This window comes from Podarcis erhardii, assembly GCF_964252035.2.
Source record: "Podarcis erhardii genome assembly, chromosome: 5".
Taxonomy (NCBI): Eukaryota; Metazoa; Chordata; class Lepidosauria; order Squamata; family Lacertidae; genus Podarcis; species Podarcis erhardii.
This window is the reverse complement of record NC_138509.1, coordinates 75,216,972-75,240,670: the sequence shown is the minus strand read 5'-3', so window position 1 is coordinate 75,240,670 and position 23,699 is coordinate 75,216,972. Positions and strand designations below refer to the sequence as shown.

Genomic DNA, 23,699 nt, shown 5'->3' with positions numbered 1-23,699 from the left:
TTCTTCCAATTCTACAATTCTGTGGTTCTATTAAAACTAAGGGTATTTGGGTAATGTAGCCTATGGTTACATTGAGATGGCTATAGTTGGGAACCTATACTCTCCATACAGCATGCCAAAAACACTGTAGCCTTAGGCAGTGCTTTTTTCTGGGGGGATGCGGGGGTACGCATACCCCTAAACATTTTGTGAATCCAAGTTTGGCTTCATTGAGGGGCAGTATTTCAAAATGAGTAGGAAAATGAGAGTATCCCTAAGCATTTTTTTAAGAAAAAAAGCACTGGCCTTAGGAGAGGAAAGAACTGCACTCTTTGAGTGAATGATGCTCTTTATAAAAGTACATAAAAGGAAAAGGGTGGTAGTTGTGCATGGGAACAGCTGCTTTCCCGTCAATCTTTATTGCTGTTGTAGGCTTCAGCGGGGAGCATCTAGGCCTCTCAGAAAGCTAGCAGAGAGAACCGAAGAATATTTGAGAATGATGGACAGCAGTCACAACTGCAACAGATAATAGAACCCTAGACTTGTAGAATTGGAAGTGACCCACCTTCTGCAGTGGTGGGGCTCTTTTGCCCACTGTGGAACTTGAACCCATAGCTATGAGATTAAGAGACTCCTGCTCTACTGACTGAGCCGTCCCAGATGCCATATTGTAAAGACTTCTGAGAGTGGCTGAACAAGCAGTTCAGGAGAAAAAATAAATAAAGAGCAAGCAAGTAGGCTAGTGATCACTTTGGACATTATCACACACTGTTTATACCATTATGTTGCAACACTAAGAAGAGTTTTTCTGGACCAGGCCATCTACGTAATCCAACATCCGGTTTCTTCCCCCCTTTTTTTATTGACTTAAGAAAATTATACAGACAGCAAAACGAAGAAGCCTAAATTAACATAGCCTTCTACCGATAAGAAATAATAACTACTATTACAATAATGAAAATACTAAAAATACATTTACATCCCCTTTTGAACTTCTATTCTGGTTACTATTCTAGAAGAATCTATTATATCCTTCGCTGTCCCATATATTATTTTATTTCCCAAATTCAACCTAACCCTCCCCTCCTCCCCACTGCTTCCTTTCACTTGTGTGAGATCTTCCCATCATCATATTTTTTTCTAGTTGCTTTAATAAAATAGAATAACATGAAAACTGTTAAATTATAATTACTTCTTTTGTCCTGTTTCTTTAGGCAAGCCTAAGGGCATGAACCCAATATGCCTCTTCCACTTGGCTTTCTAGCAAATAATATTCATGCGCCGCTAGAGCTGGAGGTTCTGTCTAGCTGCCAGGATTTCAAACTCCGCATTCCAGCACCAGAATATACTGGGAAACCCAGTAAACTCAAGCGCCAAAATGCACTGGGGGTGACAACTGTTGACGCCCGCACAAAAAGTAGCAGTAGTACTGAATTTCAAAGTTCTGCATTCTGGGTTGTAGAAAAAAGTATTTGCTTCGCTTATTAGTATAAACACATTCGCTGTTCTGGAAGAAGCACACCCGTTTTCCTCTGCCGCTTGGCAGCGTGACTCTCTTCGCTTAGGGGCAAAGTTTGCAGGCGTACAGCTCCGAAATACTCTCTTTCGATCCTAAGGATCAGCCCTTGAACATGGTGAGGGGGTAATACAAATGGGCAGACTCCTGTGCACGCGCAGAGTTCCTTTCCCCCGACAGCCGCGACAGCCAGCTTTTGGACGTCCTGGCAAAGCTTATTTCCTGATCCTCTAATATGGAGACGGACTGGGCAGCTCCTACAACTGCATGTAAATGCGCTTTGTCGGGGGAGCGTTATCAAGAGGGCAGCCTCGGCCAGCGAGCGTCAGCCTTGGCTTCCGCTGGCTGCGTCCAGCTCCGCCTTCCGTCCACTCTTGTTTTGACTCTCACTCTCCCCTCCCTCTGCCGGCTCCATTTTATCTCCTTCCCAGCCCCTCCTTCGTCTCCCTTCGCTGCATTGCAAGGGCGGGTCTCTAAAGAGACGCCCCTCGTCGGTGACTATTCTGAGCCTGCGGCGCGTGGAGAAGCAACGAATAGAGACCCACCGGCAAGGTATTGGCTTTCACCTCGGGGTAGAAAGCAAATATGGGCATCGGAGGAGAGCGCGAGTGAAGACTGTTGCAAAGCAACCCCTAAGGGTGTTTACTTCGAATTAGTAGCTGCCTAGTGAGTTTGTTTCGAGTTTGCAACCTTCCAGACTAGGCGCGTTAAAAAGAGGTCTCCCGCTCGGGGCCCCGGTTAGGCAGCGCAGGGAGCGGGGCTCTTTCCTTCGACGCCCCGTTAAGTAAGTTACAGGTAGGTAGCTGTGTTGGTCTGCCGTAGAAACAAAATAAAAAAATTCCTTCCAGTAGCATCTTAGAGACCAACTAAGTTTGCTATTGATATGAGCTTTCGTGTGCATCTGAAGAAGTGTGCATGCACACGAAAGCTCATACCAATAACAAACTTAGCTGGTCTCTTTGGTGCCACTGGAAGGATTTTTTATTTATTTATTTTGCCGTTAAGTAAGGGCAGGCTGAGGGGAGCTAAACAGGAAACGTGAAATCAGGTTTCCATAGATGGCATTGCCCAACACGATGGGTGAAACTTTCCCTTTAGTACAGTGGTACCTCGCGTTAAGAAGGTCAGTCCTTAACCTGAAACTGTTCTTAACCGGAGGTCAGTCCTTAACCTGAAACTGTTCTTAACCTGAGGTACCACTTCAACTAACAGGGCCTCCCACTGCTGCCCTGCCGCCATCGTGAGATTTCTGTTCTGATCTTGAAGCAAAGTTATTCACCCGAGGTACTGTTTCTGGGTTAGCAGAGTCTGTAACCTGAAGCGTCTGTAACCCGAAGCATCTGTAACCGGAGGTACCACTGTATTGTATATCCATGCCAAGAAAAGCGAAACTGTTGAATTTTAGATGTTGATTCCTGCATTGAAGGGGGTTGGACTAGATGACCCGCTGGGTCCCAACTCCACGATTCTGTGCTTATCCAGCCTTCCTAGATATCAATCTTGGCTGTCTACAACAAGATGCCAAGTGGCGAATTCTGAATTATAACGCTGTGGTGGTGGTAGTGATGTTTTTGTTTTTTAAAAAATCATACATTTAATTAGAATGTTAAACCTTTACTACCTAATGTGAATTGGTGGATTACATAATCACAAACCACAGTCATTTAACCCTTGACTCTCCTGATGTTGTTGGACTACAACTCCCATCAGCCTCACCTACTTGGCTAATCATGATAGGAGTTGGATGTCAACAACCCCTTTCAGAGTCAAAGTTTCCAGACCCTGGAGTCCAGTTCCTGTTTTTCCATGGCATGCTGACAAGAGCAGCTCCTAAGTGGGAATCCAAGAATGCATCCAGATAATTGTTATTTCTGAATGGGATTCGATCCAGTTAGGGATTTCATTTGGGAGGGGCTGTTGCTCAGTTGCAGAACATCTGCACTGCATGCAGAAGGTCTCAGGTTCAATCTCCAGCATATCCAGATATGGCTGGGAGAGAACCCTGCCTGAAACCTTGGAGAGCCATCAGCAGTCAGTGTAGACTAAGGTAAAGGTAAAGGTAAAGGGACCCCTGACCATTAGGTCCAGTCGTGACCGACTCTGGGGTTGCAGCGCTCATCTCGCTTTATTGGCCGAGGGAGCCGGCGTACAGCTTCCGGGTCATGTGGCCAGCATGACTAAGTCGCTTCTGGCGAACCAGAGCAGTGCATGGAAACGCCGTTTACCTTCCTGCCGGAGCAGTACCTATTTATCTACTTGCACTTTGACGTGCTTTCAAACTGCTAGGTTGGCAGGAGCAGGGACTGAGCAATGGGAGCTCACCCCGTCGCGGGGATTTGAACTGCCAACCTTCTGATCGGCAAGTCCTAGGCTCTGTGGTTTAACACACAGCGCCACTAGTGGTGGTCAGACTCGGCCCTCCAGCTGTGTTGGGACTACAACTCCCATCGCCCCTAGCTAGCAGGACCAGTGGTCAGGGATGATGGGAAATGTAGTCCCAAAACAGCTGGAGGACCGACTTTGGCACCACTGGTGTAGACAGTACTGTGCTATATAGACTGACTCATTTCAAAGCAGCTTCTATGTTCTTGTAGCCATGCTAACAAATTAAGCTATGCAACCATTGCTGATTTGGAGCTCTTTTGTAAAAAAAGCACAAACTCTCTTAAAAGAATGTTTCATTTTGTTTGTGGTAAGTGATGGGGAAACACTCTGAAACACATCAACTTGGGGGAAGGCAGAGATTTCCTGAAACTATACCTATTGAAATTATACCCTGAAACTATACCCCTGGATGTGCTTTATCTGTGCTGCGATCAGATAAAGGCACTGGAAGTTGTAGCGAGGAGAGGCTGTTTAACCTTTTCATTCCCAGCTCTTTGCTCCAAAAGCCCCAGCTATTGCTTTTCTCCCAGGCGGTGTACACATGTCAATTTGAAGTGGATTTGATACATCCCATGTCTACATGGGGTTTTGGCGTATGTGCCAGCAATGTGACATTGTCCTCATCCAAATGTCAGCCTGCACTTTCCCCCACATTGGATCAAGACTTGCCCAATGCATGGTTAATGCATTAAGGGAGGAAAAAATGTATGTTACCCACCTGTGGACATACTGGAGCACATTGTGTGCCACTACCCCAACCCCCCTGTGTGGGCGATGACATTTCTCAGGGTGCCATCTGTTACCACACCCTCTGCTCTGCTTCCATTGGTGAGGTGCTCCTTAGTGGATGGTTGGTGGGCCTAGGTGCAGCACACACACACACACACACACACACACACACACACACACATATACACATGATTTTTGTTTTGTTTTGTATGCAGTTTTGTGGAAGTTGGTATATTGGAAAACTTGTATATCAACCTTTTTTTAAAAAAAAAAAAACTTGCAAAAAATCAAATGTTCCCAGCCATTTTGATCATTTTTTAAGGCATGTGTGCCCATGCTCAGAATGAAACAAGTGGGGTGGATGGGACAGGAGGAAATATATACTGCCTGAAAAGCACTGCTGACTGGGGGTGAATGACAGGTGGTCTATATTGCCCAACCTTGTAAGATTCCATCTTACAAAGTTGCAAAACCAGGTTGCCCGGTGTACTTCTGTACCACACCCATGCCATAGACTTTACCATCCTTGGCTGTGTGGGATTTCCAGCTGTGTCTTGTTTAAGCAGCATTTTTGTGTGTTTTTTTGTCTGGCTGCAAATTGTCCAAGCTGGGTGGGATTTTTTTTTTGCCCACTCCATACTGTATTCAGGGGATGTTGTGATTTAGGGGTGGAAATCACAGGTTGATTTGGTTGCCTGCTTTATTTGGGTCACATTATCGGCCGGAAGGTGTGGGAAAGGTTATGGTTAGATAAGGGAACAGACAGTGTTAGAAACTCAAATATTTAAGCTAGGCATCAAATGGCTCCATAAACCAAGGTTGCAGGTTGAACAGTGGGAACACCCTTAGGCTCCTTTGAAGGTGACAGGTGTTTCTGGAGGCCAGCCAATATAGGTTGTGGGGCCCTTAGCTTGGATCTGGAACATTCTTGAGCCTCACCTGCACACCTGCCTGGAATTGTGGGGCCCTGGCAGGATGTGGGGCCCAAGGCCTCCCTACTTACTATAAGGCCTAGGCTTTGTCATGCCACTTGAAATGGGGAAGGTTGAGCTTGCTCAAAGTTTTGGTTAATAATAAAATGTGGCCCTATTTCAACCCATTACTTGTGCCTCACCTCTTTATTTCTGGGTCTGGTCACAATAGCAGATAAATATGATTGGAAAACAAGGAGTGTGTAGATATTTGTATGCCCATTGCTCACAGCCAGGCATAGGCAAACCCAGCCCTCCAGATGTTTGGGGACTACAAATCCCATCATCCCTGACCACTGGTCCTGTTAGCTAGGGATGATGGGAGTTGTAGTCCCAAAATATCTGGAGGGCTGAGTTTGTCTATGCCTGGCTCACACTGGATCTCAATGACTTGTTTGTGAGAGAATGCTCCTGCCTGGAGGCACCCTCAGTGCCAGGTGAATTCCAAAATCATGGCACCACCACTGAAGAGGGCCTCGCTTCAGTCCTCACCCACCTAACTTTTGAAGGCAAAGGGATGTGAAGAAGGTTTTCCAGTACATAGCTCCATAACTGCACAGGCCCATGTGGAAGATGGTGGCCCTTATGTTAATCTGGCTCATTGTTCTGCCAGCAAATTGCATCTTATTAAACAGAAGCTGCAGTGTCTATTGATGAGGAGAACATTTGCCCAGAGACTAGGTCCCAATCTGTAATTATAATTGTCACCACCCTGTCCAGGTCAAGAACAGCGGTGATGGCATTGTTAGGTAGCTCTGCCCCACCACACATGCCACTGCTGATATAGGACAAATGCTATCAGTTGTGTGATGGGATTCACCCGATGAACCCCATCAGAGGAAGACCTTCATAAGGGCTTCCACTTGTGCCATGCAGCTTCTCCCATCTCCTTCCCCCATGCACCCCCCCCAAAAAAAAATGGCTCAGGGGAACCCACAGAGTAGCACCCAGGGAGAGGGGAAGGAGGTCATTCCACCTGGCAAGCTGATGGAACATTTGCTAATAACATGCCATAGAATTCCAACCATGGGAATCTACCCTCAATATACCCTGCCAACCCAGCCCATCTTTCCACACCACCAAGTCTAGCAAATGATCCTTCAACACAAACAAGTAAGGAAATTCATGTCTCGAGGATCGTTTTTTCCTCATTTTAACTCTTTTACCCCCTGAGGAATTGAATTGTGTTTCCATTGGCTGTTGGACTGAATAACTCATTTCAGACTATACAGAGCGGTGGTAAGTGAACTAGTTTATTATCAGAACCCTACATGCTGCACTAGCTGGGTTCTGTAGCACAGGCTTCCTGCAGGATTTCCCTAGGGCAGGCATAGGGAACTTGTAGTTCCAAACCCCATCCGCTGCAGCCAACATTGCCAAGAGACAATTAGAGTTGGAGTCCAACAATATCCAGAGGCCACAGATTCTTCATTCCTGCTCCAGACATCTTGAGTATGTGTTAGAATAACCCTTCTGAGTGGCCTATTGCATAAAAGAACTTTAACATTGCAAACAGTGGTTGCACAGAAGAAATTTCTGTTGTGCTGTAGGATTTCCAAAACATTTTTTAACTCCCCCTCATTTTGAGAAATACTGTGCGTGCATTGGTAAGATTAGAAAGCCCCTGATGTATTGTGACTTCAACTGAAAGATTATGTTCATGTTGATAACATTGCAGAGGGGGATGGGGAATGGCAGTGCAAATACAACTGAACAAACCTTGGAACAGGCGGCGGGGGGGGGGGGGGGTTCTGTGGAAATCTGTGATTTAGAACCAAGAAACCTGGAACCAAAATGGAATTCTGTCTGCAGTTTTGTACAGTTCAGTCCCGTACATATATATATTTAGAGAAGCAAGTTCAATGGGACTTACTTCATAGTGAGTGTGTTTAGGATTGTAGCATCCATAGCTGTATATTTCATGTCTCCACAAGGGTGCCTTGAAAACAAACATGGACTATGTTATCTTTTCATAACAGCTGGTCCGATGTAACATTTGTTTTTGTCAATCACCCCAAAGAGCAAACTGAAGTGGGGAGAAATGATCATACTGTAAAATAAATATATTATTTTTTTCAGACAGGATTGTATGCAAAATCATGGAAATGCCATGTGAGTAAAACAACAAAAAACAGTTTGTGTGTGTGACTTATTTGCTTTTGAGCTTGGAATGTGCACATTCCTTGGTTTTGCTTGCATGAATGCCTCTCTGCTTCTGCTTCTGCTCTTATTTCCAGTCTGATGTAGGAGGGTGCTCAAGTTTCCAATTTAAGAGCCAGACTTAAAATAATGCTACAGAAGCAGGAATCTCTCCTGTTAGGTAGAGTTGGGAGAGAAATTTGATTCAGGTTACATTTGAAGGCAAAGTTACATAATTCTCACTTCCTGAAATAACATACAAAACCAAAATACAGCAAACGTTTGAAATTCATATTTATCTGAATTTTGCAATACAATTCTCCAGCCGAGTAATGTGTAAAATATGTATATTAACTGGAGTAAAGTGTGGGTTTAAATATGCATATTTAAGGGCCAAAACCATACAAAAATGCATTATATTAGGAAAATAGGAGGCTGCAGCTGATTGAAAATGCTGCAGATAGGCTGTTGGTGGGACAGTCTATGTATTGGCAGCATATAAATCCGGTGCTGAAAAGTCTGCACTGACTGATGAACCTGGTGTTAATAATAATAATAATAATAATAATAATAATAATAATAATTTATACTCCACCCATCTGGCTGGGCTTCCGCAGCCACTGGGCGGCTTCCAACAAAAGATTAAAAATACATTAAAACATCAATCATTAAAAACTTCCCTGCCTTCAGATATCTTCTAAAAGTCAGATAGTTGTTTATTTCTTTGACGTCTGATGGGAGGGTGTTCCACAGGGTGGGCGCCACTACCAAGAAGGCCCTCGACCCGGTTCCCTGGAAATTCGCTTCTCACAGTGAGGGAACTGCCAGAAGGCTCTCAGAGCTGGACCTCAGTGTCCAGGCTGAACGATGGGTGTGGAGATGCTCTTTTCGGTATACTGGGCCAAGGCTGTTTAGGGCTTTAAAGGTCAGCACCAACACTTTGAATTGTGCTCGGAAATGTAGTGGAAGCCAGTGTAGGTCTTTATTTGTGGTCTCAGTGGCTGCTCCCATTCACCAGTCTAGCTGCCGCATTCTGGATTAGTTGTAGTTTCCGGGTCACCTTCAAAGGTAGCCCCACATAGAGCGCATTGCAGTAGTGTAAGCGGGAGATAACTAGAGCGTGCACCACTCTGGCAAGATGGTCTGCGGGCAGGTAGGGTCTCAGTCTTCGTACCAGATGGAGCTGATAAACAGCTGCCCTGGACACAGAATTGACCTGTGCCTCCATGGACAGCTGTGAGTCCAGAATGACTCCCAGGCTGCGCACCTGGTCTTTCAGAGGCACAGTTACCCCATTCAGGATCAGGGAGTCCTCAACACCTGCCTGCCCCCTGTCCCCCAAGAACAGTACTTCTGTCTTGTCAGGATTCAACATAAATCCATTAGCCACCACCCATCCTTCAACTGCCTGCAGGCACCCAATGGCATTGAGGTCAAAGGAAATGAAACTCAGAAGTTGCAGATTGACAACTTTTGGTGTTTTGCATCCCTCTTGACCTCACAGCCTACGTTTTTCTCTCTCGACAACCAGCTGACTTCCAAATTAAAATGGCAATGTGTTTATTAATAATTTAAAGAAATAATTTTATAAAATGTTTATAAACATTTATAAATGTTTTTAGAAATGGCAAACCTAACACATTTTAATATAAATATTGCAACAAACTAGCATTTCTGAAAAGGCTAAAATAGGGGTATAAGGATCTCCAGCGACTGGCAATTGAATTTTGATCCATAACCTTTTGTCCTCACCTCTCTCATGTATTTATTTTATTTTTATTTATGAAATTTGTATGCCGCCCTTCCCCCACAGATCTCAGGGCACTTCACATTAAAAAAATACACAACACAAAACACAAAATGCATAATTAAAACAAAAACAAACCAATAACCCAGCCCCAAAAGCATTAACAGGCTTCAAGATGTTTCACATGCACAGTGTGTAGGTATGGATAATGGAGATGCAGGGCACAAGTGTGATGCACCACACACCTGACTGTCTTTCTCTTCTTCTAGCAAAGGAACCTGAGCCTACCCCACCACCTCCACAATATCCAGGCCCAGGATATCCACCTGGCCAAGCTCAATATGGATATCCTCCAAATGCACCTGGACCTGCAGTCCCAGGTAAGCCGTTGGGTCTATGCAGGCTTTCTTAGCTTGCTTACAAAATGATGTTTAGATAGGTGAAATATTCAGAATGTGGCTGTATGACTATTCATTTAAATCTTCATTTATTACATTTATATCCTGCCTTTCCTCCAAGGTCCACCTCCTGCCCATATTTCCCCCCCCCCCCCATAAAACCAACAAGTTAGGCTAAGCTTACTGGCTTCCTGGGGATTTGAAAGTCTGTTTGATATCCTTAATCACGACTCAGTTACTGTTATCTGTTCAGAATTTTGTAGTACAATGTTAAGGCACACATTAAGCATAAAACCTGAGTTGTTGCATCACCACATCGCATAGTAAGTAAAAAACCATGGTTTACTGTGTGAGAGTGAACTCACACCCACTGTGGATGATGGAAGTGTCACCACTGGGAGAAACAGACCATGAACCTTGGTTTAGTGCCATGTCCATGGTGGGGATTGTGGTTTGTTTTGCCACTAACAAAGCACAACTCATAGCCAAAGTTTGTTCTTGGCTTGCACATGATAGCTTGCTTCCTCCCAACGTGAGCAGGGAGAAGTGGGCAGCAAAGAAACTTTTGCTTGAAGTTAAATTATGTTTTGAACTGGAATTCAGGTGAATTGAAACTGGAGAGCGCATTGTCCCCATATCCCTTACAGGCCTTCAACACATCTATCAACAATGAGGTGGTGGAAATCGTTTGTATAAAGTAGTGTACAGTGTTTTGATTTTTCATTTTACACCCCTGTGTGTATGGTGAATACTCCGTGCGCCCTCTAGTGGATTTTTCAGCCATTGATGACAAGTTCGTGAAACCTTGCATTTGTGAAGCTTTGCATTTGAAATGCATTTTCTTTCCTGTAACACAATCGACTTCAAAAAGAAAAAGAAAAGAAAAAAGAAAGGCTTGCAATCTTGACTGAGATTATTGCAGAATTTAATTGGAACATGATGAAGAATTAACATTGAAATTATTTTCAGTAGTTATTTGTGAAATTATCCAAAATGATTTGCCACAAAGAAAGGAATCCATGATCAAATATAATACAGCAAGACTGTAGTTTGGAGGTATAGAGTATATGGAAACTGAAAGTGACCCTTCCACCTTACTGAATGCCCTTATGGGCTCTTAATGATGGGTGAAAGCGAAGGGTTGTTGTTGAAACATACAGTACAACCACAAACCCTTCTGAAGCTGCTCAGTTTGCTTTCAGTTGTTTCTGATTTGCAGTGCAACCTTAGCCATGTCGACTTGGAACCAAGTCCTATTGAATTCAGTGGATCTTCCTCCCAGGTAAATGGGAGTTAGGATTGCAGCTTTAGGGTCTTCAAGAATTCTAGAGGTTAAAATAATGTTTTAATTAAGTTTTGATCTTTCAAAACACTCCTGGATAACTTTCTTCAAATTTCCTAGGTCTGCCAGCAACTTACAGTGCTGTCCCGGTTCAGTATCAGCCTAATGCGCCTGTGATTTGGATGCCGCCACCTCCTGCAATTCCAAAATGCCCTCCAGGATTGGAATATTTAAGCCAGGTATCTCCCTCCATTTATCCCTATGTCTCATCATTTACCAAGCACAGCAGTCTCCACAAATATGGTCACCACAGTTGCCATGGTGAACCCTGCCTTGATCCTGGCAATCATAATTGGGAAGCCATGCACAAGAACCAGCTGTGGTTTTTCCTTCTTTTCTTTTCTTTTCTTTTCTTTTCTTTTCTTTTCTTTTCACCGCCCAAACTTTCAAAATCACATTCTCTTGATTTGAGTAGATGGATAGTTGCCTACCATCTCCCTCCCCCACTCCCCGCAGACACCCACCATGGCAATAAAAATAAAATAAATGATAAAAAGAATAATTAGCCGTTTTCTGCCCTTTCATACCATTCAAAAGGAGCTGCATTGCTTTGCCTTCCTCATTGAGGAGGAGCTGGCTAATGCAGAAGTTTGGCTTCACCCCTGGAGGCACACTCCATTGTCTCTCGAGACAGATGAATATCAACAGTGGATATAAGCACCTCTAAGCAAATGTGCAGAAAACGAAAATGGCGGCAGTGTAAATGACCATAAATATTACCAAAAATATTTACCAACAACATTACATTAAAATAATTGCACCTATATAATCATTTTGTAATGCATTTCTGTTTTAACATGTATGCTCTTGTCTTTTGCCTTTTATCTTTGCAACAGCTTGATCACCTATCAATTCAACAGCAGATTGAGCTCATGGAAAGTATGATCTTGCTATCTTACTTAAACTCTAATTGAGCATTGAGAGTGACTTTCAAATTGATGGCTGTGCTTTTTTAAAATCCAGAATGTTCTCATGGGTGGCAAATTAATATATATCTATTACTAAAGCTATGCATTAGCCACCTTTCCCTATACTAGAGGTGGTGTGTGATAAACAACAACTCAGAATAAAACAATTTGGAAAAAACAGCAAAAATGGGATGGGATGATTTGCTTGTAAAAGCAAATTAGCCAGCTGACCCAAAGATCAAAAATAATAATAAATAGTAGTAGTAAAAAAAAAATGTGTTGTGCAAAAAAGACTAAGAATCTAAGTGAGAGCATTCTTTCCCTTTTCTTCCCTTATTTGTACAAACTGATTTTCACATCCTGAAACATGACTGCATGTAATGTTAATGACATGACGAGCAATCACAGTGTACCTTAAAAAATATTAAGGACCAGGTTGTTACCTAGACATGAGTGGAGTGGAGGCTTCATCCTTTCTCTAGGCCCATTTCATTTGAAATCATGCCCCACCCTGCAGCAGCTAACATTAGGGGGGAAAGTTCTCATTGACACCAAGAGGAACTTTCCTCCAGTGCTAATTACTGTCCATGAAGGTGGTGGATTTGGTGGAAACAGCAGCTGGAGAAGCAGATTTAAACATCTCCGCCTGCTGAAATCTTTAACCATCCCCTCTGAACCTAGTATATTAACATTTACAAACAGATGTTGCTAATCATGTCCTTAACGTCACCGGTAGCCTCACTGTGGTGCTTGCTCAACTGGTTCAGCGTTTGGACAGAGAATAAGGCAGCGTAATGCCTACACGTTGTCTTATTTTACTAGACAGGCAAGAAGTTGAATATTCTTCTAAGGCATGGGTAGGCAAAGTAAGGCCCGGGGGCCAGATCTGGCCTAATCGCCTTCTCAATCTGGCCCGCAGACGGTCCGGGATCCAGCATGTTTTTACATGAGTAGAATGTGTCCTTTTATTTAAAATGCGTCTCTGAGTTATTTGTGGGGCATAGGAATTCATTCATTCCCCCCCCAAAAAAATACCTGTATAGTCCGGCCCCCCACAAGGTCTGAGGGACAGTGGACTGGCCCCCTGCTGAAAAAGTTTGCTGACCCCTGTTTTAAGGCTTTAGTACTGCAGATTTGAGGCTAAAGTTGATGGCTCCAGTTTTTGTTCATAATGTTTGTGACAAGCATTTGGATCAACTACGTAAGCACTCAGACTGATGTTGCTTCTTTTTCAGTGATAAGTGGCCTTGAAACTTGCAACAGATATGAAGTCAAAAACTCTGTGGGGCAGATGGTGTATTTTGCAGCTGAGGAAAATGACGACTACACCCTGAATTGTTATGGGTCAATACGCCCCTTCACCATTAAGTTCTATGACAGTGCAAGCCAGCCAATCATGCAACTGACAAGAGATTTCCAGTGTTCCATTTGCTGCTGCCCTTGTATTTGCTGCTTGCAAGAGGTAAACTTGCACCTTTCTAGGAGATATCTTCTGATTTTCTTCCTCAGATTAGTCTTTCCAACTTTCAAGATGATACTCTTTAGGGATAAAGGTAAATGGACCCCTGACCATTAGATCCAGTCGTGGCCAACTCTGGGGTTGCGGCGCTCATCTCGCTTTACTGGCCAAGGGAGCCGGCGTACAGCTTCCGGGTCATGTGGCCAGCATGACTAAGCTGCTTCTGGTGAACCAGAGCAGTGCACGGAAACTCCGTTTACCTTCCCGCCAGAGTGGTACCTATTTATCTACTTGCACTTTGACGTGCTTTTGAACTGCTAGGTTGGCAGGAGCAGGGACCGAGCAATGGGAGCTTACCCTGTCACGGAGATTCGAACCGCTGACCTTCTGATCAGCAAGTCCTAGGCTCTGTGGTTTAACCCACAGCACTACCTGTGTCTTTAGGGATACCTACTTATTAATTCTCAAGATTTCTTTGTGGCTCTTTTCAGGTGGCTCCCTTCATTTCAGTTCCTATTTTTAATTGCAGAGATTCAATTCATTAGAATTATGAAACTTTCCATTATAGTAGGGACAGGGACCTTTCTTTTTCTGAAGCCACAGTGATCATTTTAAGTGAATCTCTCTCTACCATTAGCAAGTGTGTGTGTTTATTTTAGACCTCTTCAGTCTTAGGTCTCTGCAAATACCCATTTATGCCAGCATGTACCTTCACATCTCTTTCCTCAAGAAAATACATACACACTATACCTTTGGTTAACCTATTTCCCCCATGTATTTTCATCCTGGGCATACTCCAGCTTGTATTATAAACCTGGAAATTCTTATTTGTGTATTTCTGCACTAGACAAAAGTGCAAGGTCCTGTTCTTACTGTGCTGTTTTTCCTTTGAAGCTTGAAGTTCAGGCCCCACTAGGCACAGTCATTGGTTATGTTAAACAGAAGTGGCATCCCTTTCTCCCGAAATTTGATCTCCAAAACGAGGCCAGAGAAAGCGTACTTAAAATGACTGGGCCATGTGTGCCATGCCGCTGTTGGCAGGATATTCATTTCGAGGTAAGTCAATCCTTAAAAAGCTAAATTCCTAGGTTTCCCTGCCAGATCATTGTTATTGAGGTGTATTGTATCAGAACGCTAATTGCATTCATTATTGGGGTATTGAATTTACTCATAGGAGCAGGTGTTAGCGTCTCAGGGGTATTGGATAATTCTGTCCAAAGCGTTTTGTTCAAGGTCAGGAATGGAAATCATAAAAGCAAATATGATGGGCATTTGCTGTCTGCAAACGTCGTGCACACAGCAGATATTTCCTATTTGTTTTTGATATTTCCCTTCCATTGAAATGCATTGACGCTGATCACATAATTAATTAATTATGTTAATTTTGCTCACCGTGGGATAACAAGACGAACTGTGTAGGTTTTAGTGGAAGCCAGACTGTATTGGAATGGGGAAGGCGCTGATAGTGACATACACAGTATGGTGCAGAATTGGCTCCTTCCTTGCATCCCCATACTCTGCTTTGTTCCAGTCTGGCAAGTGTGTTGTGTTGGGGGGACCTTGCATCAGGTCCTGCACCAGGCCTGGGTTGTGGCAGAGCTGTGGATGGAAGGAACATGTGATTTGGGGGGCAATCATAAAGCAAGAACAATAAATGCTATAGCCACTTAGAAGCATCAGACTGCTGAACCCCTGCAAGCACAACATAAGGTTGAGCAAAAACCTGTACACAGGAACATAGGAAGCTGTCTTATATTGAGTGGGAACATGGGTCCATTTAGCTTAAGTAATGTCTGGACTGACTCTCCAGGGTTTCAGGCAGACTCTTCCAGCAGCAGCAACAGCAACATTTTTTTTGTACCCCGCCCATCTGACTGGGTTGCCCCAGCCACACTGGGCGGCTTCCAACAGAATATAAAAATACAATGAAACACCAGATATTACAAGCTTTCTGAGTGCCACTACCAAAAAGGTCCTCTGCCTGGTTCCCTGTAGCTTCAGTTCTCGCAATAAGGGAACCGCCAAAAGGCTCTCGGAGCTGGATCTCTGTCCTGGCTGAATGATGGGAGTAGAGATGCTCCTTCAGGTATACAAGGCCAAGGCCATTAGGGCTTTAAATCTCAGCACCAACACTCTGAATAGTGCTCAGAAACATACTGGGAACCAGTGAAGATCCTTTAGGACCGGTATTAAATGGTCCCGGCGGCTGCTCCCAGTCACCAGTCTAGCTTCCGCATTCTGGATTAGTTGTAGTTTCTGAGTCCCCTTCAAAGGTAGCCCCACGTAGAGTGCATTGCAGTAGTCCAAAAAAGAGATAACCAGAGCATGTACCACTTCAGTGAGACAGTGCTCAGGCAGGCAGGGTCTCAGCTTACGTACCAGTGGAGCTGGTAGACAGACAGCTTGGACACAGAATTGACGTGTGATCCCAAGGCTGCACACCTGGTCCTTTAGTGGGACAGTTACCCCATTCAGGACCAGGGAGTCTCCACTCCTGCTCACCCCCTGTCACCCAGAAACAATACTTCTGCCTTGTTGAGATTCAGCCTCAATCTGCTGACCTACCTGGAAATGCTGGGAAGTGAATCTGCAAAGCAAGAGCTCTTCCACTAAGCTACAGGCTTACGCCTGTGATATGCTGGCAGAGAAACTGAAAGGGGACAGATGGGGATGGGATTAATCTAAGTATGGGAAGCTAATGTGAAGTATGCCAACTTAAATTAAGCCAGCATAAGGTGCACCGGTTCCAAACTCCGTTTGGGAGCAGGGTTACTGCTGGCTAAACCAGCCTAATCCTGGCAGAGGGAAAACAATCCTTTAACAAAGGTTTGGAGTTATACCATTTTTTGCTGGCTTAACTTATGCCGAATTTACCAGGTCATGTGACTTGAGCTGAATAGGCTTAGGATCCAGCCCGAGGTTCCCCCCGCCCCGGTCTCACCCCTGGAATTCCCTGCTTTCAAGGCTTACGCCACCTTAAGATCTGCCATGCTCAGCTCAAGCTGTCTTAGGGGTGTTCCAGCTGAGGGAGTTTCACCAGTGTAGATCAGCTTGAATCAGGAACCTCATGGCTCAGCCAGAGATCCACTGGACCCTTTTAAATGACTATGGCATTTATTTACAGATAGGTAGCCGTGTTGGTCTGCCATAGTCAAAACAAAACAAATTCCTTCCAGTAGCACCTTAAAGACCAACTAAGTCAGTTCTTGGTATGAGCTTTCGTGTGCATGCACACTTCTTCAATACACAGATATCTGAAGAAGTGTGCATGTACACGAAAGCTCATACCAAGAACTGACTTAGTTGGTCTTTAAGGTGCTACTGGAAGGAATTTTTTTTTGTTTTGACTATGGCATTTATTGTTATTAAGATATTTAATTGATGTTGAAGTTGATGTATATTTATTGATAGGTTATGTCTGATGATGAACTATCTATACTTAGGACCATTTCATAATTTTAATTATTAGTACTGTGCCTTATTTTTGTGCTTTATGTTGTACTGTGTGCTTACTGTATTTTTTGCTCTATAAGACGCACCACAAGACGCAAGAAAGGAAAACAAGAAAAAAAAATATTCTGAATCTCAGAAGCCAGAACAGCAAGAGGGATCGCTGCGCAGTGAAAGCAGCAATCCCTCTTGCTGTTCTGGCTTCTGGGATAGTTGCACAGCCTGCATTTGCTCCATAAGACGCACACACATTTCCCCTTACTTTTTAGGAGGGAAAAAGTGAGCCTTATAGAGCAAAAAATACGGTGTTTTATTGAATGCACTGTATAAATGTAGTTAAATGAAAACAAAAAAACACCTTGCAAATAAAATATTTTTTCTGTTCATATTAAAAACCAGGTGAAGACACTGGATGGGAGGTCTACAGTCGGAACAATCAATAGGAAGTGGACAGGCCTGGCAAGAGAGGCTGCCACAGATGCAAGCAACTTTGATGTCCAATTCCCCATGGACCTTGATATCAAAATGAAAGCAATCACCATGGGGGCCTGCATGCTTCTGGTAAGCCTTATACTGTACCTCAGACTCTACAGTATGATATTAAGGTCCATTGCACTGGAGCAGTGGTTCAAGGGAACTGCCACAAGGACCTTTATTTTAATGTTACACCGCTCTTCCTCACAATTGGATGCCCAGGGCCCATGTGCAACAGAATTAAACTGTCATCATAAAGGAAATTATTTACTAAATTCCTAATACCAAACAAGAATCCAATTTGTTTGGTTTTAGGAGTAAAGTAAATTATTTCCTTTACACTGGATGGTTTAATTCATTTAAAATGAAGAAGCTACCATCTAAGACTGCAGCCCCACTCAACCTTATAAGCAAACTTATAATGGAGAAGAGGGCTATTGATGGTTATTAGCCATGGTGGCTATTCTGCCGTTGGAGGCAGCCATGATTCTGAATACCAGTTGCTGAAAACCATGGGAGGGAAGAGTGCTTTTGTGCTTGAATCTTGATTGTGGGTTTCTCACAGAAATCTGGCTGGCTGCTGTGAGAACAGGATGCTGGACTAGATGGGTCATTGGCCTGATCCAGCAGTCTCTTCTTACAAACAGTGCTGTACTTCACAGCAGAGAAGATAAGGAGATTATATTGGATGGATGGAGAATGCAGCATAAGTAGGCAAAGTAGACAGTGTGCTGAAGAAGAAGTATGTGCTGGTCCCATGGGCTAACCGTGAGGCAAGATCCGAGTCCAGTCCGAGGCTGAGGTTGCAGTATGGAAGCAGTCCATCAAAGCTGAAGCTGGGTCCAAGGCAGGGAGTCGGGTGAGGTCAGGAGATCCAGCAGGACAGGTGCAGGCAGGAACTGGCTACCAACAATGTTGCTCCCGCAACTTGGGACTGGGGCTGGCTGGCTTTTATCTGCCCCGAGGCATAGGGCGGCCCCAGTCCACAGGTGACTTGCCTCTCCTGGCGAGCACTCCTCCTGCGGGAACTTGGTTCCCTCTGCCTCTCTGCCCTGAGCTTCTGCAGCTCAGGAAAGGCTGGAGGGTTACCAGACCCAGAGGCCACCTCAGCTTCCCCTGACGGAGCTGAGAGTGAAGCACCTGCAGGCAATGGGTCCTCGGGGGCCAGAGCAGACTCAGCTGGTGCCTGCACCTGAGGATCCAGCACAGGTGAGGACCCTTCAGGCTCAAGATCCAGCCCCGGCTCAGCTGGTTCTGGAGGCGGGGTCTCCTGTGCACGCTGGGATCCCTCAGGTTCAGCCTCCGAGTCCGAATCCCAGGCCATCACAAAGTAGTTGAGAAAATGGATAAAATAGACATTCCATTTCCGCTTGGATGTTGCTGAGACAGTGGGCCTATTCAGCTACAACCTCTTCATTTTCATCAGATGATTTCGACAAGATCAAGTTTTTCATTCTTCTACGTTTGAGGCCAGGCCATATTTTCTTTAGCCAGCAACAATTCTTCAAGTGTACCTCAGGTTACAGACGCTTCAGGTTACATAGGCTTCAGGTTAAAGACTCCACTAACCCAGAAATAGTACCTCGGGTTAAGAACTTTGCTTCAGGATGTGAACAGAAATTGTGCAGCGGCGGCAGCGGGAGGCTCCATTAGCTAAAGTGGTACCTCAGGTTAAGAACAGTTTCAGGTTAAGAACCAACCTCCAGAACGAATTAAGTTCTTAACCCGAGGTACTACTGTATACTAAAAATTGAAATCTTAAGGAGAAAGTGACAAGGGCATTTATGAAGGGCAGGCAGGCAGACTATTATTGCAAAGTTTTGTGATTCTCAAGGGTAGAGAACCACCCACCATTATTTCTCCCAGCTACCATGGTTTCAACTCCTAAAATTTCTGTCTAGAACATTTTCTTCTCCAACAATACAAATGGCAGAAAGGATTCTTTCAGTCATCAAAATTCAGTTGCTTTGGATGATTTGCTCTGACAAGTAAAAGAAAGCTTCTTTGCTCTAGAATTCTTTGCAATCCATACTTATTCATAAATGCATTTCTTGGATCTCCACACCTGCCAATTCCTTGGCTATTATACCAAGGGCATGAACTAAATGGTAATCTATTTCTGACAGAAGACAGAGAGGCTGGTACTAATAGGATAATGATGTGAGGAAGAAGGTGGCTTCTTGCAAGCAAGCTTCATGTGGAACGAATTGCATCTCAGTCGTAGCAGCAAAATTCATTGCTTATTCTGAGGTAGCTTAAGCTGTACACAAGGTCACATTGGAAGCTGCTATTACTGGAAGATAACTGGTCAAAACATGCATTGAATCCAGAGCTGTAGATATGTGCAGAGTAGCATTACTATGATTGTTTTATTTATTTGTTCCTTAATACAGTTCCAGGCAATGCAAAAATATAGAGTTAAAAGCATACCAATTACTATGACACTTAACAAAGCAGCAGCAGCAACTTTAAAAACTCCAGCTGTATATTTTAGTTTAGTTTTTTACTTACTCCTAAAGAATTTATAAACTGCTTATTAATATACAAACCTCTATAGGTTATGGTAACCCATCAGAATTCACCAATTGCCTAAGGTAAGTATTAACCTGGTGTTGAAAATATGTTGAGGCCACCCTCGCTGTGCAGAGCCTTCCATAGCTGGAAGAGAGGCCTTGGGGGGATGAATGTAGGGTCCAGGTAGCTTTGTGCTGGGAGAGGTGCTGTGTCATGTATTTGGGCCTCAAGCCATATAGAGCTTTATAGGTCAATACTTTGAACTGGGCTCAGCCACTGCAGCTGTGGCAGAACCATAGTTATGTTGCTAGATTACTTTATTCTTTTTGCGTGATTAATGGATTTTATAACTGTGTTGAGAGCTTAAGAACAGCCCACCCATCAGGTCCCATGCTGTCCCGACTGAGCTACTCCTGACTTAGCAGCGAAGAAGGATCCACCCACAAAGTACGAACTTCCAAGCATGGAAACATTACCTCAACCCTCAAACAATAAATGGCTTACAGCCTCATGGAGTTGCATTCAAGATACAAAGGAACCAGACCTAGGGACATGTGCTGCTACTGGATGCAAGTCCTTGAATTTAAAGCAAAATAAAAACAAGCTGGACATATTGTTACCTGTGCCCAAGTCTTGCACACACCTTCCACCGCAGTGGGTTCAGTGAGCCATACTTTAGTGCAGAGATTGAAAAGGTGTGACTTTCCAGATGTTGTTGAACTAGAACGCCCACCATCCTTGAGCATTAGATCTACTGGCTGGGGCTCCTGGGAGTTGTAGCTCAGCCAAATCTAGAGGCTTACATGCTCCTTATTCTTGCTTGACATATTGTCTCCAGTAGTTCCATTTAAATAATTTTGGGATAGCTGTTGTAAAATATAAAATAAATTATGGATTTGATTCCAGAGTTCATGTAATTGATAGTTATTTTTTCTACTACTTAGGATTTCATGTTTTTCGAACGTACGGGAAAGAGAAACCGTGATGACTGATACATCATCGTGCTGGGGTGCATCATGGGATACATCGACGTTAGTTCAGGCCAATTTTGCAATGAGAATATGAGTGTGAATGTCCAAAATTGTGTTCTCCCATAACTTTACTAAAACAAGTTCCCCGTCCAACTTGTAAAAGGGACTTTAGTTTTTAATTTTGTTTTCCATTTAAAGTAGTAGTAGTAATAATATTTTTTAAAAAATTTTATACCCCGCCCATCTGGCTGGGTTTCCCCAGCCACTCTGGGCAGCTCCCAACAGAATATTAAAAACACGATAAAACATCAAACATTGAAAACTTCCCTAAACAGGGCTGCCTTCAGATGTCTTCTAAAACTCAGATAGTTGTTTATTTCCTTGACATCTGATGGAAGGGCGTTCTACAGGGCGGGTGCCACTACCAAGAAGGCCCTCTGCCTGGTTCCATGGCAACCTCATTTCTCGTAGTGAGGGAAGCACCAGAAGGCCCTCGGAGCTGAATGATGGGGGTGGAGATTTTATGACTGGGTTGAGAGCGTAAGAACAGCCCACCAATGACCCATCAAGTCCACAGTCCTGTTCTCACAGTGGCCAACCTGGATGCCTGTGGGAAACCAGCAAGCAGGATTTAAGCCCTCTGCCACCTTGTGGTTTCTAGCAGCCATTGCAGCCGCATGATGTCACTCTGAGGCATTATGTCTGATGAGTACTGAACGGTCAGTACTGTAACTGGAGTGCCAGAAAAGATGGGCAGTCATGCCTAGTGTTGTGTGTTAAAAAAAATCCAGAATTTTAAAAAGAGAAGGACCCAATGCAAATTTGCACAGGATAATGTGCATTGTACAATTTTCAGTTTGCATTTGAATTTTTTTTTTATGCTCGGCCTAGTATCATAGAATCATAGAACTGCAGAGTTGGAAGGGACCAAGAGGATTATCTAACATGCTGCAAAGCAGTGTCTTTTGCCCAAAGTGGTGCTTGAACCCACAATCTTGAGATGAAGAGTCTGATGTTGTACTCACTGACCTATCCCTGACTTAGCATTTTGATATAAAAGGAACAGTGAAGAAGCACCCACCCCCAAAGTATGAACTTCCAAGCATGGAAACATTTCCTCAACCCTCAAATGATAAATTGCTTACGGCCTCATGGAGTTACATTCAGGATACAAAGGAACCAGACCTAGGGACATGTGCTGCTACTGGATGCAAGTTCTTGAATTTAAAGCAAAATAAAAACAAGCTGGACATATTGTGGCCTGTGCCCAAGTCTTGCACACACCTTCCACTGCAGTGTGTTCAGTGAGCCATACTTTAGTGCAGAGATCGAAAAGGTATGACTTTCCAGATGTTGTTGAACTAGAACGCCCATCGTCCTCAAGCAAGAGATCTTCTGGCTGGGGGTCCTGGGAGTTGTAGCTCAGCCAAATCTAGAGGCTTACATGTTCCTTATTCTTGCTTGACATGTTTTCTCCAGTAGTTCTATTTAAATAATTTTGGGATAGTTGTTGTAAAATATAAAGTAAATTATGGATTTGAGTCCAGAGTTCATATAATTGATAGTTCTTTTTTCTACTACTTAGGATTTCATGTTTTTTGAACGTGCGGGAAACAGAAACCGTCAACGTCGTTCTGGGGTGCATCATGGAGCACACCATGGTGCTGGGGTGCATCATGGGATACATCATCATCATGCAGGGATGCATCATGCGAGACATCATCATGCAGGGATGCATCATGGGAGACATCGACGTTAGTTCAGGCCAATTTTGCAATGTGAAAATGGAAATATGAGTGTGAATAGCCAAAACTGTGTTCTCCCATATCTGTTTACTAAAACAAGTTACCTATCCAACTTGTAAAAGGGATTTTACTTTTTATTTTTGCCTTGCATTTAAAGTAGTAGTAGTAATAATACTTTTTAAAATCATTTATACCCTGCCAATCTGACTGGGTTGCCATAGTAGCTTATTTAGGTAATTTGCAACTACCGCTGTAATCTTCATACCCTATAAACTATAATATTCCCTCTAGGTAACTCAAAATATTGCCAAAAAAATTTGCACTGCTTTAAAATACTATTTTGATTCAGCTAATAAATCACTGTATAAATATAAGTATTAATTATAAATAATAGTTAAAGTACTGCACATCCTTTCCAGATCACCAACAGGCTTAGTAGCAAAGCGGCAGAAATCCAACCCTTTATTCACTGCTGCAGTTGAAAAGCCTAGAAAGTGACCAAATTACTGCTCTCCAAGTGCCTTTTAAGGATTGTATTCTATATGATGGTCCTAATGTCTGCCTTTTTTATATTTTATACTGCAAGTGTAACAAAAAGAAAGATGTTTGCTATGATTTTGTACTGCATTATTTCGCACTGTATTGTTGTGCAACTGTTTTGTTCAGTTGTATATTTTTGGGAAGCTACATTAAGCGTGTCAATGGTAACACAGCTATCTAACCTACGAAATCACTAAATAACGTAATTGACAATGAAGCTGAGTAGTGCCAGGACTGTGCACTCAGTGTAGGACTGTGTGTGCAAAACTGGCTTAAAACACAACCAGCTTGTTCTTTTTCTCAATTTGGATTAAACCAGCTCGAGGGGAAATGAATCAAGACACAGTATTTCCTAAGAAACGACAGGGCAAATACAGGATACATACGGATTGTATACACTACCAAAACACAGTGTGGGACTGTTTGAGAGTC

General features: G+C 43.5%; 1 protein-coding gene across 6 annotated transcripts; it reads left to right on the top strand.

Annotated features, from left to right (window-relative positions):
- The first annotated feature begins 1,914 nt into the window (after window positions 1-1,914).
- On the top strand, window positions 1,915-23,383 carry LOC309342281 (phospholipid scramblase 1-like). 6 transcript variants are annotated; one of them, XM_081862771.1, is made up of 9 exons: window positions 1,915-2,047; window positions 7,660-7,692; window positions 9,736-9,846; window positions 11,267-11,385; window positions 12,043-12,085; window positions 13,350-13,576; window positions 14,468-14,629; window positions 17,423-17,584; window positions 22,568-23,383. In XM_081862771.1, exons 2-9 carry the CDS (start codon window positions 7,680-7,682, stop codon window positions 22,739-22,741), a joined length of 1,011 nt encoding a protein of 336 aa, XP_081718897.1. In that variant the 5' UTR covers window positions 1,915-2,047; window positions 7,660-7,679; the 3' UTR covers window positions 22,742-23,383. The 6 variants fall into 6 exon arrangements, with proteins under 6 accessions (XP_081718897.1, XP_081718895.1, XP_081718894.1 ...); XM_081862769.1 differs by lacking the exon at window positions 1,915-2,047 and adding an exon at window positions 2,058-2,161; XM_081862768.1 differs by lacking the exon at window positions 1,915-2,047 and adding an exon at window positions 2,194-2,290.
- Window positions 23,384-23,699: the final 316 nt, after the last annotated feature.